Source organism: Cervus elaphus, chromosome 29 (assembly GCF_910594005.1).
Source record: "Cervus elaphus chromosome 29, mCerEla1.1, whole genome shotgun sequence".
Classification (NCBI taxonomy): domain Eukaryota; kingdom Metazoa; phylum Chordata; class Mammalia; order Artiodactyla; family Cervidae; genus Cervus; species Cervus elaphus.
The window spans coordinates 10,870,004-10,890,109 of NC_057843.1; the positions used below are offsets into that span (position 1 = coordinate 10,870,004).

Genomic DNA, 20,106 nt, shown 5'->3' on the forward strand with positions numbered 1-20,106 from the left:
CGAGTTTGCTGGTGTTCTCAGATGCTTAACATACCTGCATTTATACCTGTAGAACTAAAAAAAAAAAAATGCACTGCAAGTAGTATTGTGCTCCCTCCACCCCCCTTACATCTTGGTGATGGCTTTCTGTCACTGTGGATAGGTCTTACTGATTTTATCTCCTGCATAACCTTCCTTAGAACCAGAAGGCTAAACCATTGTTTGTGGGCTTCTCAGGTGGTGCTAGTGGTAAAGAATTTGCCTGCCAATGTAGAAGGCATAAGAGATGTGGGTTTGATCCCTGGGTGGAGAAGATCCCCTGGAGAAGGGAATGGCAACCCACTACAGTATTCTTGCCTGGAGAATCCCATGGACGGAGAAGCCTGGTGGGCTACAGTCTATGGGGTCGCAAAGAGTTGGACATGACTGACGCAACTTAGCACACACCCAAACAGTTGTTTAATTTAGCCTGATTGATGGGCCATTGAAGTTATTTCCAAATCCCCTACTGATACGAATGCTGTTACAGTAAACATGGTCAGACATGCCTGTTTGTCACATATGTGACCAAGGATAGATACTGAGAAAGGGGACTTGCTGGGTAACAGGGTACTTTAATTTTAATTTTTATTTTTCTATTTCTTTATTTGACTGCGCTGGGTCTCAGTTGTGGCATGTGGAATCTTTAGTTGAGGCACATGGGATCTAGTTCCCTGACCAGGGATGGAACCTGGGCCCCCTGCATTGGGAATGTGGAATCTTAGCCACTAGACCACTAGGGAAGTCCTGATACTTTAATTTTAAATATTAATAAAGACCATCATTACAGGGTCAGTTCTGAGCTTACACTTGATGTAGGCCAGAAGTTCTTCAGGTGGGCTCAGACACAAAGCAGTTGTTTTCTAAGAATGGGGCAGGCCCCAGGGTGTGCGAGTATGCAGTTTGGCTGGGAAGCTGGGTGTTGGGAAGAGTCCGTTGAACCCCACAGTCAGTTGGGTCTGGTTCCCCGAGGACTTTGACCGGTGTGTTGGAGAAGAATCACTGAATGGATGAGCAGCAGTGGTGGCCCCTAGATGATAAATTCTAAACCCAGTTCACTCCCTAGCTGGAGACCTTCAGTCCATCTGTGATGGTTCTCTGTCCATCTTTAGAATACAAAGTGTGGCTTCAACACGCAAGCCAAGGGTCAGGCCTGTGGAAGCATTTTTGTGTTCTTGAAAAAACCTAGAACACTGTCTGTTACTCCTGTTAGCAGTTCCATTGTGCTTGGAGAAGGATGGAGTGTGTCTGTCTGTGTTTACCCTTCTTCCCATCATCTCTAGATCTCTGAGAACTCCTGGAAGACGAGAAAAGTCATCATCAGGCCAAACCCATGTGTGTAGGAGGGTGTGTGGCAAGTGAGGGCTTGGCTCTGTCCCTTTTGAACGGAGCGTGCTGGTGCCACTTGTCACCCAGCTGGTGAGGGCAAGGTCCCGTTGCAACCTTAATCATCCTACATGCATTTGCCTTCAGATTTCTTACGCGGAGGTTAGAAAACAGTTCTGGTTCTGACTGCAGGGCCCCCCCCCCACCCCACTGATTGCACTCACACAGTTGTCCAAACCCAGTAAGGCAACTTATATTGCCTTCTTTGGGGGTGTTGACCCGCCTCGGTCAAGGTTGGGACCCTATCTTATCTCTCTCACTTGCTAGACTCTCCCAGGGCTCACTGGCCTTAATCTTCCTGGTCGTTTGAGTGTGCCCTCCCCATGACAGCCCACTGAGCTGACCGTCCTGGGGTTTCACAAGTTCTTTCTCCATGGGCAGCCACCTGTGGCCCCAGGGTGAATGATTCTCTTAAGTTTATAGGTGGCGGGGGGTAGCGTGTTTCCTTTTGGTTTAGTACTTTTGCATCGGTGCTGGACAAGACGATTTGTTTGTTTTTTTCGACTTTGTGACCGCAGTAGGATGACAGTCCAGTCTACACAGACAGAGTCCCTATGTCAGAGCTGTTCCCCGATTTGTTTCCCCTCCCCCCCAAATGTATTACACTGCCCTCGTCAGTGGTCAGCTTTACTGTCAGTTTTTCCCTTCCTTGAGCGAAGTTTTCCCTGTAATCTTGTCTCATCACCACCCAGAGCTCTGTGCCTTTTTTAAGGCTCACATTTATTGAACTTAGCCCTGGAGGTTTCCTTTCCCATTCTTTCCTGGGCTTTTCTCTCAGACCTGGGGGATCAGAATCTCTAGGAAGGGGATCTTCTTTTGTTTTTTATTTTTTTTATTTATTTGGTTGTTCTGGGTCTTAGTTGTGTCGTGCGGGATCTTTCTTCCCTGACCCGGGATCAAACCTGGCCCCCCTGCATTGGCAGGTGGATTCTTCCCCACTGTGCCACCAGGGAACACTTTCTTTTTTAAAAGGTTGTACTGGAGCATAGTTAATTCCCAGCATTGTGTCAGTTTCTGCTGTGGTTCTGTCACTTCCTAGCTCTGTGGCCTTGGGAATGTTGCTCCACCTTCCCACCTTTCCTCATCTGTCAAGTGGAGGCGGTGATACTGCTTATCTCGTTGTGCTATCTTGAGGGATGAAGTGAGATACAGTCTGTGAAATGCATAGCCAGTGGCTAGCCCTTCTGTCTTTGAGTAATGATAGCTCTCGGAACATTCCTGAAGAACTGTAGTCTTCGAGAGGCTGCAGGATGGACAGAAGGCTGGGTTTCTCTTGCCCTTCACTCAGACAGTTCTAATGAAGCAGATAGACGCGATCTGGGGGCTTGTGAACACCCCGGGGCCTTTCCTCATAAAAGAGTCTAGTTGTCTGCGTGGCCCTAAGTCAGTCTCCCTGCCTGCCTGACCTGGGGTGGGATTCCCTGTGGTCCCAGGGGCCAGCAGTGACTTACCAGTGCTAGGCAGCCGCTGTGGCGACCTACCGCGTGCCAGGGTCGTTCTCTTTTCTCAGAGTGCGTGTGCGTGGGCCCGCTGGTCCTTCCGTTTGGTCCACATTAACTTTGTTACTTTGGCTCAGTCACCAACGAATGTGCTCTCATCCTCTGTCCATTTCAGGAAAAACACCCGAGAGTGGATGCCCAGATATCCTGAGCTCAGACAGGAATGCCCACTCATTTAGCCTGTTTCTTCATCTCTCTGCAGCCTTTGAACTCATCCTCAGGGCCGCAGTTATTGGGGCATGTGTGTGCACGTCCTCAGTCGTGTCCGACTCTTTGTGGCCCCGTGGATGGTAGGCCAACAGACGGGCTCCTCTGTCCATGTGACTTCCCTGGCAAGAATACTGGAATGGGTTACCATTTCCTTCTCTAGGGGAGTCTTCTCGACCCTGGGATCAAACTTGCATCTCCCACGTTGGCGGGTGGATTCTTTACCACTGAGCTACCTGGGAAGCTGCGAATTCCATAAATGGCCACTCCAGAGAAAGCCGCTTCCTTGGTGGGTTGGGCCTGGGGCAAGCCCTCTCCCTCACTGTGCCCATTTTCACAGTATATTTATTTAAACCATCTTCTATACGGTATTCACTTAGGCTGACTTTCTGTTTTCTGGAGGAAATGTGTTTGTCTCCCTCACCCTCCAGTCACTCAGCAGATTTTTTTTTGACCCATAACATTTTGTTTCAACTTAATTGTGTCAAGCACTGAAAATATTAACATGCATAGTCATGTATGTTTATGAGCTTCATCCTGAAAACCATCTTTTTTAAAACTGTGCTTTGGTTTCAGATTGCTGAATTTTTTTTTTTTTTTTTTTGCTTTCTGAAAGAAGCAGATTCTGATCCATTAATCTAATTGTACTGCGCAGATCTATGACTGTCACTCGATCATATGAAGTTCTTTAGTAAACAAGAGCTGGGTGTGGGACGCAAGTGGAGCTCAGTGAGGCCTAAAGTTCTCTGAAAGAAGAGTCTGAGCTGGGGCTCCTTCGCTGTTCCGTTCAGCTCCTGGGCAGGAACCTGGCGCACATGTTTAGCGGCAGCAGGTTATTTTAGCTCGCAGGTGCCTGGGTCCTGCGGTGCCGCTTTCCCTGGGTTTCCGCTGAGCTGGCGCTGTGTGGTGGGTGGGTCTGCACAGGTGAACGCGTGTCCAGATCCAGGCAGCGAGGATCTGGGACCGAGGTGTCAGATTTGGGAGGTTGCTCGCAGAGGCTGGTCATGCTGGTCACGCTCCGCCTCGGAGAGGCTTGGCAGCGGGCCTTGAACCGCCCCGGGCAGGCTACCAAGACGGAGATTTTGGCGGTGGGGGGGGGGGGGGGGGGGAGGGCAGGCTGGGAACTGTGTGCTGAGAGCCAGGTGAGGGGCCAGTCACGTGGGCCCTGCTTTGGGCTCAGGGCAGAGCCGGCCAGCTGGGTGTTGAGCTCGAAGCTGGGAGCCCTGGGGTTAGTTCCCCATGGCCAGCTGGCCTCTAAGTGGAATATGTTGGATTTCTCAGTTCCCCTGCTTGCCGAAATCAGTTCCGTTGTAATTTCAGTTAATCAGCAGCTCACTCATGGTCAACTTTTTTTTTTTAAGTATTTTATTATTTTGTAATAAATAATATTATATAATATATAATTATATATTACAAATATATATTGTTTATAAATACTATATACAATATAAATATATAAATAACATATATTTATATATAATAAAATATAATATATAATAATATTATATAATATTATATTATTATACATTAATGTTGGCTGTGTCTCGCAGCATGTGAGATCTTAATTCCGTGACCAGGGATTGAACCCATGCCCCCTGCCCTGGAAGCGAGGAGTCTTAACCACTGGACCACAAGGGAAGTCCCCAAGGCCAGCTTCTTGATTCCCTTTAGAGTTAGTAGCTGCATCACTGATTCTGGTTGAATACCCTTTCACAACCTCGGTTCCCAGGTGCCAGCTGGGCTGTGGCTGCTAAGCTGTCCGAGTGGCCGGCCGTGTCTGTTAGCCATCTCGTGCCAGTGTGAAATCAGGCAGCAGAGGAGGCGACACGTCTGTGGAGCTCCTTCCAGACGCTGGGAAGGGTTCTCATCTTTCACGGTGAGGCAGGAAACTGAGGCTCTGAGCTGGTGGCTTGTTGCCAGACGTCACACAGGTCAAGGTCACGGGCTCGCCTGGCGCGCCTTTCCTGAAGCGGTGCCCTTGGCCGTGTGCCCAGACTCAGCTTCTCTGGTTCCATTTTGAGGAGCCAGTTTCAGTTAGTCAGGTGTATCGAGCCTTTTTTTCCCCTGGGCCACAGAGCTCCTGGGGGATGGGACGCATTCGTGTGGCCCTTGGGGACAGTGCTCCAGTCCCAGGAGTGAAGGGTGGTCTCCCAGGAGAAGGTGCCAGAGTGACAGTGGGGGGGAGCTGCCCCCACGCTGAAACAGGAGACGTGTACTGGGAAGCGGGTAGTCAGAGTGGAGGCAAAATTTAGATGAAAAATTGATTTGTGGAAGGACCTCTTTGGTGATCCAGTGGTTAAGACTCCGAGCTCCTGATACAGGGGGCCAGGGTGCAATCCCAGTCAGGGAACGAGGTCCCGCATGGCACAGCCCTCCCCGCTGCCCCCCAAAAAAGGTTGATCTGTGGAAGCGGGGTACGGTCCTTCTGACCAGACACGTCTGTTCCCTTGGCCAGTCAGCCATTCTGGTCTTGGAACCAGTTCTGTTCATTATCTAGCTCTTATTTCAAGTTTTTAAGTGTTATCGGCCAGCAGAATGTTCTGTCATTCCAGCAGCATGTGTTCCTTGTCTCATTACCTATAATTTCCAAGATTGCACTTTTTTTTTGTCCCGGGTTGTGTTTGGCTCTGGTGGCTCCCAGCTGAGATTTAGGTTCCGGAGGGGTGTTTGGACCCTTCCCGTCCCTGTTTCCCTTTTCCGCTTGGCCCATTCTTGTCTGCCTGCGCATGGCTTCTCATCCATAAAGCTGGCTTGCCCACTCCTGGCCCGGCCCCCAGACCAGGTGGCTGCTTTCTTGGGTACCTGCAGCCGTGTGCTCCGACTGTCCACCCTGGGAGAGGGCTCCTGCCTTCTTACCTATTGATTCTGGCCAGGAAAGTCACCAGGTGACTCTCATCTTCCCTGTAAACCCCCTGGCACCACCCCGGGCCCCCCGCCTCCGGTCTGTTTATTTAGGATAGCCAGGGTAGGTGGTTATTCATTCAAATGACTGCTGAGTTCCACAAGGTTTTTCTGCTTTAACCACTTCAGTGAACAAATAGAGCCTGCATGTCTCTGCCTTCAGAGGGGCAGGAACACAAGGGGCCCCTGTGTCTCAGGATCAGCATTTCAGGCATCACAATCACACAGCTTCCCTTTCTGGGGTGTGCACCACTCAGGGACTTACCTAAGGGGTCCCATGTTGTTAGGCATTTTGTTTTAAATTTTTATTAAAAAAATATTTATTTATTCGGCTGTGCTGGGTCTTAGTTGCAGCAGGTGGGATCTAGTTCTCTGATGACCAGTGATCCAACCAGGGCCCCCTGCACTTGGGAGCTTGGAGTCTGAGCCACTGGCCCACCAGGGAAGTCCCTGTTAGGCGTTTGAAATTCTCTCCTCTGTGCTTTAGATTTGGGAAGGTGGTTCTTATGATGCCAGTTTCCCCTTTTCATAACTGTAAGTGCCTCTGATAGACTTCCCCGGTGATTCAGTGGTAAAGAACTTGCCTGCCGGTACAGGAGACACAGGAGACACAGGTTCAATCCCTGGGTCAGGAAGATCCCCTGGAAAAGGGTATGGCAACCCACTCTAGTATTCTCGCCTGGAGAATCCCATGGACAGAGGAGCCTGGCGGTCAAGTCCAAGGGGTCGCAAAGACTCTGACACAGCTGAGTGACTGAGCATGCATACACACAAGTGCCTCTGATAGATCCCTTCTTCCCCATGAAGCTCACACTTCCTTCCTCACAGCATTGTGAGGATCAGACAAGGCAAGGCGAAGGCCCCAGGGAACTCCGAAGCACTTCCATCTGAGCCCCTGTCCTGCTGCAGGGTCTCCAGTTTCAGGGAAGAGAGAGCAAGTCCAGGGATGAGCTAGGAAAAGCTGCAGGCATCCCAACTGAGTAGGTCAGCAAAGCAGTGGCCTTCTGGAGGAGCCTTAGTTTTCTCAGCTATAAAATTGGGATTAAATTGTCCCTCCATGTTTCCTTGAGTTGCTGGGAGGTCAGGGAAAAAGGGAAGCCCCCAGATGTGTGTATCAAAGTACATGGAAACCCAAGTGCCATTCAGACGTTCCTGGGTGGTTTGGGTTAATGTGCAGGTGGGAAGCTTTCCCTGCAAACTGCTGCAGGGAACTGTCAGTGCTCTGAGGCCGGTTCTCCCCGCCTCCCCCTGCCCGCTGGCTCTGGCTAGACTGCCGAGTCAGCAGTCAGGCATCTCCCTGCCTCCTGCGGGAACTCTCACATAGTTTTGGTCCAGCCGAATCAGGTTTAACCACAGTGCAGGCCCCCACATGCACACACGTGCGTGCGTGCCCCGCGCAGGGAGGAAAACAGTGCTGGCCCAGCCCTCCACCTCGCCCGGCACATTTGTAGGCGTGCTTCTACTTATCCCCGCTTCCTTAGACAGCATGCTCTACCTGTTTTCAAGAACACACTGCATAAGTCCCCTACACACGAACCTTCAAGATGCGAACTTTCAAAGATGTGAACATGTATTCTCATGTTTCACCTCATTAATGAGTTCACGTGTCTGGCATGCCTTGTCACGTGCTCATGTCCTCTACAAGTGGTTGACTTTTGTGTTCTTTACAGAGTTACAGTGTCTTTATTTGAACCCCAGGATGTCCAAAAGCAGGGCTTCCCTGGTGATGCTACTGGTAAAGAACCAGCCTGCCAATGCAAGAGACATAAGAGACTTGGGTTTGATCCTTGGGTCAGGAAGATGCCCTGGAGGAGGGCATGCAACCCACTCCAGTATTCTTGCCTGGAGAATCCCATGGACAGAGGAATCTTGCAGGCTATAGTCCATGGGGTTGCACAGAGTCTGACGTGACTGAAGCGATTTAGCATGCACACATCCGAAAGCAAGTGTAAAAGCGGCGGTGATGTACCTGGTATGGTTAAGTGCTAGCTGTTGTACTGTACTAGTGACTTTTCAAGGTACTGTAAGATTAAAAATAATTTTCTTTTTTTGTGAGTGTTTGTTTTTTATGTACTATTTGTGTGAAAAATATCATAAACCTATCACAGTACAGCACTATATAACTGATTGTGTTAGCTGGATACCTAGGCTAACTTTGTTAGACTTAGGAACATGTTGGACTTACGAACGCTCTTTCGGAACTTGTTTGTATATAGGGGACTTATGTACTTTCTTAGAACCGGGTCTAAATGCTAAAATGCTACCCTTACTTTTGACATCTGCCTATCATTTTAGGGTGAGTAGTAGGTCTTATTTCTTACAACACATTATTTTTTTAACTGTATTTTATTTTTAACATTTTTACTCATTTATTTTTGGCTGCGCTGTGTCTTGGTTGCTACGTAAGGGCTTCTCCTTGAGGTGGCTTCTCATCGTGGAGCACAGGCTGCTGACATGTGGGCTTTAGCGGTTGTGACGCATGGGCTTCGTTGCTCCATGGCGTGTGGAATCTTCCCAGACCAGGGATCAAACCCACATCTCCTGCGTTGGCAGGTGGCTTCTTAACCACTGGACCACCAGGGAAGTGCACAACATATAATTTTTTAATCTGGGGCTTTCCTTTCCTATGGGAATAGCAACATCTGTTCAAAATCATGCATGTAATGGGATAAGCAGGGGCTTGCTGTCTTGGGGAGATGGAGCCCCTTGGAGTTTCAGGTCCCCGAGCCCTGCGTTTCACGCAGAGTAGTGCATGCATGACAGAGCCGTGAATAAAGGGCACTGCTGGTTTTGTAAGCAGATGAGGAGGTAGGTGTGAAGGAAGAGGAAGTACAGTTGTTCCTGGGCTGAACTGTGAAAACCCTTTCCTTCCCTGTGGGCAGCATAAACAGAATGGTCTCTTTTACTTGACAAGAATGGCTTTTGTGCAGTCAGACCAACAAAAGTATTTGTGGATCGGGGTCATTTATTGTTTGCTGGAGAAAATTCAGGGTAACCAGATCAGGTGACCTGTTTCTGCAGCCCATATGCTGGGATATGAAAATAGCACTGCTATGTGGGGCCCTAATTTTCCCCTTCCATTTTGCTGTTACTTCTGTTACTCAACGATGGGAAGGCTGGGCACTCAGTTACGCTCAGTTACAGGAGATGCTGTGGAGAAGATCCAGCCCTGAAGGTGAGATGGGCAGCCTTTAAGATCCTTGCCAATCCTGATCACCTAATTTTAATTTTACCAGCAGTCTAAACTGTTATACATTGAGACAGTATAATCCGGTTTTTAAAAACCTTCAGATGAAGACAACAATTAAGATGACTTGAGAATCCAAATGGTCATTCTCTGAACAGCTGATTTAGAAATCTTGGCATTGAATCAGTTACTAATATGCTCAGTGCTATGATCTTAAGCTCATATCATGAAAAACCTAAAATGCACACTACACATTTAAAAAATGGTGTCACAGGGCCTGATATGTAACTTGAGAGACCTAGATGTTTTAGCATAGGGCCCTTGGCTACTCTTGGAGATTTTTCTGTCCAAAACCAGGCTGAGAAGAAAGTCCTCTGGGAAGAAATAATCAATATATGCTCAATGAAGTAAGGTGTTTTTCTCTCTTTTTACTTTTCCTGGAGAAGGCACCCAGAAGAAAATAAAGGTTGAGAACCAGGTAGCATTTGGGCAGTGAGGACAAGGTATGACAACTTGCTTCTTTCTGCCAAGCAAGGTTCAGATGGTGAGGACCACAGACATATTTGCGTATAATCATCAGGATGCTGTGGATGCATGAGACATCTCTCAACAGAGATCATCCCTGGGCAAGGATTGCTGAAAAATGAATTGTTTGGGACCAGTGAATTATCGTATTCTCCACTGAATTCCATTAGGCAATAAAAGATGTGGTGTGCTGCAGCATTTTTGACCTTTACATGAGCTTAGAATGTCACATAGAAGGAAGACATTAAGTGAAAACTTTACAGATTTAAAAGAAAATAATAGCAACACTGATAACAAATTAAGAACAATATGCGAAATATTAGGCAAAGATCTAAAAACTCAAATCATTGCTCTGTGCAGTGGTTACCCAGGGGAGATCATAAAATAGAAAGCTGAGGTTTAGTGGGGAATCTCAGCAGAGGAGTGATGCCCCTCCCCTTGGTCCCCAAATTGTTCATTAGAGAAGCAGCAGTCTTCCACGCTTTGGCATATGGAAGTCTTACTCCAAGCCTCACCCTCTTTAATGACAAAAGCAAACAGAAAAACAAAACAACCCCCCCACCCCCCAAAACAACCCTTTGGTTGTGTAATGAGTCAGTTTGACTGTGACCTCTGTCCTGCAAGTGCTTCTCGGTGACATCATAGCTTGTTGCCACGGGAAGCTAAAGAGAGCAACCATTGTGCGTGAGGGCGTGCACACACACACGTGGATGTGCTGAGACGAGGGGTTGTCTGGCAACAGTCACATGTCAAATGGCAATTTGCAGCTTAGAACCTCAGAGAGGGCTTGTTTTCTTCTTCTGTCTGTTCCAGTTACTAAACTGATGGCAGATGTCCTCATTAAGAGCTATTAGCACATCAGAAGATGTTTGCTGAGCTTAAAAAGGGCTCACCCCTTTTGGACATGGACCAAAATACATCTTCTCCGGTAGCCAACCGCGCCCTAGCGGGGACAGCGGACAGGGTGAGAAGCAAAGAGAAGCAGGTTCTCCTAAACCTCTACATCAGTCAGGAAGTCTCTTTTAGCATGAGTTTATGTTTTAGTCAAGGACTTCCATAACTCAAGAATGTAACATTGTAAAGTTGGATTTGCCTACTTGTCGAAACACTGTTATTGTTACCCTGAAATAGATGTTTCTTGATTTCTCTTTATGGTACCAGAACCCTGTGGCAAATTAGGGACTGACTGGCTTGTATGGACTGTTTATAGCGCCGAAGAAAGGAACTAATAGGGAAGTGAGTAGAAAGTAGAGATCAGGGAAGGCAGATTTGAAGGAGGCAGTGGTTATATTGATAGAAACATACTGGGGTAGAGTTGGGACCCTTAGTCTAAGGTATAAATGACAAGCAGTCCTGGAAAGTCCCTGGCAAATTCCGTATTAACCTGGCACCTCTGCCTGGCCGCATGGCAGACCTTTGTGCGTGTGTGCGTGCTAAGTCACTTCAGCCATATCCAACTCTTGGACCGTAGCCCCCCAGGCTCCTCTGTCCATGGGATTCTCCAGGCAAGATTTCTCCAGAATGGGTTGCCATGCCCTCCTTCGGGGGATCTTCCCAACCCTAGGGATCAGACATGTGTCTCTTACTCTCCTGTATTGGCAGATGGGTTCTTTACCACTAGTGCCTCCTGGGAAGCCTGGCACACCTCTGTAGGTGTTTGAGTTCACTTCTCAATTCCTGAAGGACTTGAGGGATGGTGTTATCTCCCGAGCCGTGTTCCTGATTCAATGCTGGTCAACACACTTGGCCATCCCACCCAGCCTACATTTTTTCACTTCCATGCTATCAATCCCCAGTGTAAATTTGGCTAAAATTTTCCTTAACTTTTGGGATTGATTCCATATCTCTCTGCGCCCTCATGAGGGCAATATGTGTATAAAGTTCTTCCCAAACCACTAAATGATCAACAATGATCTGGACTGTTAAACAAGGTCAGAGGAAAGCATTGACCTTTATTTTGTAGGTAGGAAGCTAAGGTGCAAGTGGAAAAGGGATTTTCAAGGAAAGAAAAAAGCACAGGAGATGGATGCAGAAACTTGCAGGATTGGGAGCTGGATTTTGTTTGGTTTTGTTTTATTTTTTTCCTATTGAGGTTCACTGACATAGGGAAAAAAAGACCATGTAAGTCAGAAGCAACTTGAGTGTTTTCTTTTGAGAGCTCTCATACCTACTGGACTAACGGCAGTGTCATGCCCTTTGACACCAACAAGGCAAGAGTTCAGTCTCTTGGGACTGCCTTTCATAGTTGTGTTGCCTTGGCAACCTAAGCTGGCAGTGGCTCAGTTTCCTCATCAGAAATAAAAGACCATATGTTTGTCTTAAGTTGTTCTGAGGATTAAATTAGATACAGTTTGTGAAAGTTCATACTATTGGGCATTTAATAAAGGCAGTTTCCCTTCCTTCTTTCTCTTCTGCTTTTAAAAATTAAGATTTGAGTGCACTATAAATAAAGCAAATCATAAAATGTATTTCAGGGTGGAATTCAGGCCAGTCAAAGGAAAAAGGCCAGAGAACGCATGTGGAAAGAAGCCGGAAGTGGGCATGTTCACCAGCTGTGCAAATCCAGCAGGCTTTGGAAGGTGCAGCTTCACAAACCAAATAAAAAGTGTTCTTTACGTTAAAAAAAAAAAAGACTTAGAAAAAAAAACATCATCAGAGACTGTTAGCCAAATATTTCAGCCTCCGTCTGAAGACTGGAAGCCCAGGAATTTTGGAAATACTACCCTTTCTTCATGTTCAGTGGTAGAAACCTCAAACTTCCTGCTGTGGAAAGTGGGGGTGGCCACTGTGTTTTTTGTGTTTTTTTTTGGTCAAGAGCAGGGTTCTTTCTTTCTCTGGGTGGTTGCTGCCATCTGACGTCTCCAAGTGGCACTGTGGTTTTGCTTACAGCTCAGCGACGTTAAACAGCGGGTTATGGGCATCCCTGGGGGCTCAGTGACAGGGAACCTGCCGACCAGTGGAGGAGGCTTGGGTTCCATCCCTGGGCCGGGAAGACCCCCTGGAGAAGGGAATGGCAACCCACTCTAGTATTCTTGCCTAGGAAATCCCGTGGACAGAGGAGCCTGATAGACTACTGTCCATGGGATCACACAGATTCCGACACAGCCGAGTGACTAACTCTTTTTGCGTGTGTATGTGTGTGTTCGCACACGCGTGTGCATGTGCCTGAATGCTCAGTCACTCCGTCATGTCTGACTCTGCAACCCATGGACTGTAGCCTGCCAGACTCCTTTGTCCGTGGGATTCTTCAGGCAAGTATACTGGAGTGGGTTGCCATTCACTTCTCCAGGGGAGCTTCCCAATCCAGGGATCCAACCTGTTTCTCTTGCATTGGCAGGCAGGTTCTTTACCACTAGCGCCACCTGGGAAGTGCTTCAAGTGAGAGTTAGAGGTTCTTGTTTCTGGCTTGATGCATGAAGATGACAGTAGGTGACTGAGTGGACCCTTTTTTTTTTTTTTGATAGTGGTGAAGAATTTACTCTTTATGTTTTTCTTCCTTTTGATGACATGCATAGCAAAGCTTTCCAATAGAGTGTTACTGAATATAAAGTCACTAGAAACCTAGAGAAGGATTCTGTAGGGTGGTCTGATTTTGACCTTTTTCTTACCTCTTCTTTGCTTTCTAGGGAATTCATGATGGAGATACAATACTCCCTGATTCTAGCCTGTGAAGCTCTGAGTAAAACATTTATAAAAATGTGCCAAACCCTTCTCCATATTTGCAACTGTATTAATAGCAGACAGGCTGTGGAGCCTGGGTGGAATTTCCCAAGAGCAACCTGGTTGACTATTTTGATTCTCGGAGGCCCTGGAAGATTGACTTCCTCTTTTCTGGAATGGTTTGGGCACCTGAAGGTCAAGGGATTCCCCCTCAATCACCCCTGCCCTGGGGCTTATAGAGTGCCAGGTGGTTAGAACCCACCTCTCAGGCATTAGGATTTTGACCAAAGGAGCGTCACACCAAGCGTCTGGTCTTGTCATCTTTCTAGCTCTTCCCCCATAAAATGCAGAGGACAGGGCTGCCCAGCGCCCTGGTTTCTGGAGTATGATACGTGGAGGGTGCGCTGACACCTCTGAGTAGGCAGAAATGATATGTATGGTTTGTGGAGCAGCTCCTGCCCATCATGGGGTGACCGTACAGAGGCCTGGCGTGGTCTTCCTCGGGTCCATGTCAGGCCTGTGGTCGTGCATTTCTATCAGCCCGGAATTCACAAGCGGCCCGAGCTGTAGGAGGCAGTGAGGAGATCTGGGTTTGGAGTCAGGACACCAGATCCCATTTATCTGACACCAACAACCTTTATCGCCATGAATAAGTCTCTTAAGCTCCCAGGGTTAGTTTCCTTACGTGTAAAACAAGGAGCGTTACCGTGGCTCATTTCTGTACCTGTCTGCAGCTTTGAAGCCAGCTCCGTGTGGGATTCTGTATCTGACAGACACCCTCCTCTTCTAACTTAGTTGTTGTTCAGTCGCTAAGTCATGTCTGACTCTGTGACTCCATGGAGTGTAGCCTTCCAGGCTCCTCTGTCCATGGGGATTCTCCAGGCAAGAATACTGGAGTGGGTTGCCATTTCCTTCTCCAGGGAATCTTTCCAGATCAGGGATCAAACCCGTGTCTCCTGCATTGGCAGATGGATTTTTTACTGCTAGCCAGTCGGGGAGGCCCCTGCTCTGACTTTGCGCTATCTTAATAGGATCCTGACCTGGAAAGTGATCCTTGGTGTGTATGCTGAGGTGCCGCTAAGATGCTCGCTGTGGGCAGAGAAGTTTCAGTAACAGAACCCAAGGGTACAGCCATTAGGCACAATGATAAGGGATTTGTTAAATTAGCAGTGATGCAGCAGCCTAAGAAAACACAGCCGTGTCTCCCAGAAGAGTTTTTGTAGAATGACATTTAATGATGCACTACAGCCGACACAGGATAAGTGAAAATTCCCCGTTTACCAAGCTATGATGCTGTTTTTTGTAGAAATGCAAGTATGTAAACCATTGTGTAGAAGAAAGCCTGGAACACTGTCCAGGAAGCATGGGTGTTTCTCTGGGAAGTCTCTTCTTGAGTGATTTGTTTTTCTGCTTATCACGATGTTCTCAATGTCCTCCTCGTAACAGGTGTTTAGCTTTTGTAGAAGGAAAACCGTTGTAAAAATTACTTTAAAATGACTCGTCGTTTTTCATGGACACTCATGGACTCTGGCTGTGTGGGGGGCATCTTCCTGATTCCCCAGATACTGGATAAAGGACCCTGTGCCTCCTTTGTCTCCCCAGGAAAGGCAACAGCATGGCCAGCGTCCTGTCCCGGCGCCTCGGCAAGCGGTCCCTTCTGGGAGCCCGGGTGTTGGGACCACCTGGGGCTGCCCCACCCTCGGAGCCTCAGGCAGAGCTGCTGGAGGGGGCGGCTCCCCAGCCCTTTGTTGCCTCCAAGGATGCGTCCTGCCAGGAGCAGCCTAAGGAAGTCCTCAAGGCTCCGGGCACCTCGGGCCTCCAGCAGGTGGCCTTTCACCCCGGGCAGAAGGTAGGTTGATCCCCAAGTACACAAGTGTCCGCTGTCCCCATGCTGGGGTTCAGCAGCCCAGTGGTGTCCCAAATGACAGGCTAGAAGCTCTCTGGGCACTGACTTGAGTGCAGACCTTTTCCCTGCAACCATCTGAGCCCTTGGGCAGCAGGCTTCCCAAGAGAATGAGCCATTCTTAGATCCAGGGCTCCTACATGACAGTTCTGGGCTCAAGCCTGCTCAGAACCTCAGTGCAAAGCATGGCCAGAGCCCAGTTTCTCTTAATCTGCCCCAGTTTACAACTTTACAAAAACAAGGGGAAGGGGCTCAGATTTATGAGAGAGAGAAGATTGCATCCCACAGTCATGTATGGATGTGAGAGTTGGACCATAAAGAAGGCTGAGCGCCGAAGAATTGATGCCTTTGAATTGTGTTGAAGACTCTTGAGAGTCCCTTGAACTGCAAGGAGATTGAACCAGTCAATCCTAAAGGAATTCAACCCTGAATACTCATTGGAAGGACTGATGCTAAAGCTGAATTTCTAATACTTTGGCCATCTGATGCGAAGAGCCAACTCACTGGAAAAGACCCTGATGTTGGGAAAGACGGAGGGCAGGAGGAGAAAGGGACGACGGGATGAGATGGTTGGATGGCATCACCAACTCAATGGACATGAGTTTGAGCAAACTCTGGGAGATGGTGAAGGACAGGGATGTCCATGGGGTTGTGAAGAGTTGGATACAACATAGCAACTGAACAGCAACAACAAAGATTGCCGCATTGAATTACCTTGAGATGTTTCAAGAGACAAAGGTGTCTGTTTAGTTGGAATACCATTTGGATTCTCTTTTCCAGTGTCTGCTCCTCTGTGTTATCACTAGATCCTTTTGGCCTCATGTCATCGCTAGGTCCAGATGAGTGGGCTTCTCTTTCATTGCCTTCCGAAGAGCTGATAATAGAGGCTCTACCTTCTGCCTCTATTTCAAGACTTGTGTGGTCCAGACCTCTTTTCCCACGAGGTGGGGGACCTGCCAACTGCTAGGCACCTCTGAAAGCAGTCAGTCTGCATTTTCATCACTACCATCTTGCTTCCAGGTAGACTCAGGATTTTCTGAAGGGGAAAATGCAGGGTGTGAGCAATTCAAGGCAATAGTTAGGAACCAGCAGATACATAGGACTTTAGAGGCCAGTCAGGTTAGGAACTCAAGAGGATGGATACAGTTTCCAAATTCATTTGATTTGAAAATTTAATCCATTTACATTTAAAGTAATTAGTAATAGGTAAGGAGTTGGTATTGCTATCTTGTTAATTTTTTCCCTGTTTTGTAATTCCTTTGTTCCTTTCTGCTTCTCTTGCTGTCTTCCTTTTTGAATTTTTTTTTTGGTAGTCCTATGCTTTGATTTCTTTATCTTTTGTATGTCTACAAGAGTTTTTTCTTTGTGGTTACCGTGAAGCTTACAGAAAACATAAGTCTATTGATAGCAACTTTAGTTGTATATAGACTCCATGTTTAAAAAAAGAAGTTTCAGAAAGTGATACTTTTGAACTCTCCATCTAAAGAATTTATAAAGATTTGTTTCAGTAAGAACTGATCCACTTTGGCTGGTCTGGATGTTCAGGTAGGAAGCAAGTACCCAGGAGCGTATGTGTGAACTAAAGATGAGTCAGAGAATGCAGTTTGTGGCAGATAGCTCCTGGGTCCCAGAACCTAGAACACATGGAGTGAGAACTCCCAAGTGCTGACCACTGGTTGCTGTCTTTCTCTCTCCAGGTTTGTGTGTGGTACGGGGGTCAAGAGTGCACAGGACTGGTGGAGCGGCATAGCTGGGCAGAGGATAAGGTGACTGTCTGGCTGTTGGACCAGAAGTTACAGATCTGCTGCAAAGCGGAGGAGGTGTGGCTGGCCGAGCCGCCGGGCCGCATCCCCCAGGTGCCACCTCCAGAGCAGGGGACCCAGGCGCCAGCCTACAGGCCTGTGTCCAGGAACATTGATGTCCCAAAGAGGTTTGTGTGGGAGAACCTTGGCTCTGAAAGATATGCGGGTGTTGAGGTAGGGGCTTTGGGATGCCTTGTGTTGGGGAAGGAATGTAGTGCTCCAGATGTCTGTCTACTGGTGAAGATACCAGTCGGATGAGATGCAGTGAGAGGGCATCCTTTTGGGAAAAAACCTAGAAGGGCATCTTTTCTTCCCCATAACTCTATCTGTTATTGTTTTAGTCGCTCAGTCCTATCTGACTATTTTGCGATTCCATGGGCTGTAGCCCACCAGGCTCCTCTGTCTATGGGATTCTCTGGGCAAGAATACTGGAGTGGGTTGCAATTTCCCTTTGGATCTTCCCAACCCAGGGGTTGAACCTGAGTCTCCTGCATTAGCAGGTAGATTCTTTACCGCTGAGCCACCAGGGAAGCCCTGGTAACTCTGTTAAGAGTGATATATATAACTTCATCTGGCTGAGGGCTATTTTTTTCCCTTTCCTGCTTAAACTAAAATTAGTTCTTAGTTTTTCATGATGAGAGAGCAAAAAGTGGCTTAGATCAGGAGGCAGCAAACATATCCAGAATGGGCCAGATAGTAAATATTACGTAGGCTTTGTGGGACACAGGGTCTCTGTCACAGCTACTCTGCTTGGCTGTGAACTTGAGAAATCAGCTGCAGACAGAACTTAAACAGGCGGGCATGTTGGGCTCCAATAAAACTTATGGACACTCCAATTTCAATTTCTTGTGATTTCCATGTGTCATATGTCAAGAAATAATATCCTTCTTTTGATTTGTAAAACCACTTAAAAATTGTTAAGCCAGGGACTTCCCTGATGGTTCAGTGGTTCAGAACCCACCTGACAATGCAAGGAACACAGGTTCGATCTCTGGTCTGGGAGGATTCCACAGCGAAGCCTGGGAGCTACAGCTACTGAGCCCGAGTGCCCTAGGGCCCTCACTCTGTAACCAGAGAAGTCACCGCAGTGAGAAGCCTGCACCCTGCAAACTAGAGAGTAGCCCTGAGCTTGCTGTAACTTAGAGAAAGCCCACACACAGCGAGGAAGATCCAGCACAGCCAAAAACAAAGACATAAGTAAACTTTTAAAAAGTTATGTCATTCTTAACTTTCAAACCAGGCAAAAACAGACAGTAGGCTCAGTCAAGAGATTACGGAGCCCCGGCTAGATATTTAAAACCATCGATTTTGAATGAAAAATGTTTACTTTGCTTTAGAAGTTTTAAAAAATTATTTTAATTTTTTTGTCCCACTGCACAGTATGTGGGATCTTAGTTCCCCAATCAGGGATTGAACCCCTGCCCTCTGCACTCAAAGTGTGGAGTCTTAACCACTGGACTATTAGGAAAGTCCCTGTTTTAGAATTTTATGACATGAATTTTTCCTCTGAGAATACAAACTGTATTGTGTTAGTTGCTCAGGCATGTCCAACTCTGTGACCCCTTGGACTGTAGCCCACCAGGCTCCTCTGTCCATGGGGATTCTCCAGGCCAGAATACTAGGGTGGGTAGCCATTCCCTTCTCCAGCAAATCTTTCCAACCCAGGGATTGGACCTGGGTTTCCTACACTGCAGACAGATTCTTTACTGTCTGAGCCCCCAGGGAAGCTCTATGGTATAGACTCAGTGCACATCGATCTTTTAAGATTAAAAAAGAAAATCTGCTAGTGAGATTCTTCTATGCTGTGCTATGCCTAGTCATTCAGTTGTGTCTGACTCTGCGACTCCGTGTAGTGTAGCCTGCCAAACTCCTTTGTCCATGGGATTCTCCAGGCAAGAATACTGGAGTGGGTTGCCATGCCCTCCTCCAGGGGATCTTCCCAACCCAGGGGTCGAACCCAGGTCTCCCATATTACAGGGGGATTCTTTAGCGTCTGAGCTACCAGGGAAGCCCTAGAATTCTGAAGTGGGTAGAGAATCCCTTCTCCAGGAGATCTTCCTGACCCAGGAATCGGACTGAGGTTTCCTGCATTGCAGGCGGATTCTTTACCAGCTGAGCTACTAGGGAAGCCCCGAGATTCTTCAATACAGATGTGTAAGCAGCTGAACTCCCCGCCCCCACAATCTGTGTGTGTCTGTGCATGTTACTGTTATTGACAGTACATTCTGTGTCTTGAGACCAGACCAGAGCAATGAATGACATTTGTGATTGTGAATTCAGTGGAACACTGGCAAAGAATTTATCTTTCATTCTATAGAAATAAAAATACAAATAATCATTCAAAAAGGGGGCTGCTGACATGTCTAATACATTACTAGTCTAGGTTTAGCTGCTTCATGTATAATTTAGTGGATCTGAATTGTAAAGAATAAATTGTATAATACAGTCCTTTGAAATAGAAGTGCTGCCTGGAAATTTATTTCAGACTGACTTTTCATACTTTAGTGTTACCTTGTTGATGACTTTCATTTTATTTTCAAATAGTGTAACCTTATATGGATTAAGAAAATTGTGTGTAAAATGTCATAGGTCTCTGCTGTATAAAGCATTGAGATTTGTTGGGAGATTTATTTTAGTATTTCTGGAGATTTTTTGCTCATTGGCTTATGTGGCCAGATTCTGTTGACATTCAGAAGCTATCATATTATCTCATCACTAATATTGAGGGGAGGGGAAGGGAGCTTGTGAGTGGAATTGTTCTCCCTTAAATCTAAATATAGAGACTTCCTGGTGGTCCAGTGGCTAGGACTCTGTGTTCCTAATTCAGGGGGCCTGAGTTTGATCCCTGGTCAGGGAACTAGATCCCGAGTGCTGCAGCTAAGGTTGCAGATAGTGTGTGCTGCAGCTAAGACTCAGCACAGTCAAATACATTAAATAAACAAATAAATACTTAAAAGTTTAAATATAAAGCTAGAAAAGGAAGGTAATTATAGTGCTTTCGAATTCTAGCCAGGTGTC

At 47.2% G+C, this 20,106-nt stretch overlaps 1 protein-coding gene across 3 annotated transcripts in view; it reads left to right on the top strand.

Moving 5' to 3' along the window:
- Positions 1-20,106, top strand: part of ZNF395 (zinc finger protein 395) — a 48,668-nt gene that overhangs the window by 13,969 nt on the left and 14,593 nt on the right. For all 3 annotated transcript variants that reach the window (XM_043890886.1, XM_043890887.1, XM_043890888.1), the window contains exons 2-3: positions 14,986-15,232; positions 16,984-17,216. In XM_043890886.1, coding sequence (XP_043746821.1) covers positions 14,986-15,232; positions 16,984-17,216 — 480 coding nt within the window. The remainder of the gene's footprint in view (positions 1-14,985; positions 15,233-16,983; positions 17,217-20,106) is intronic.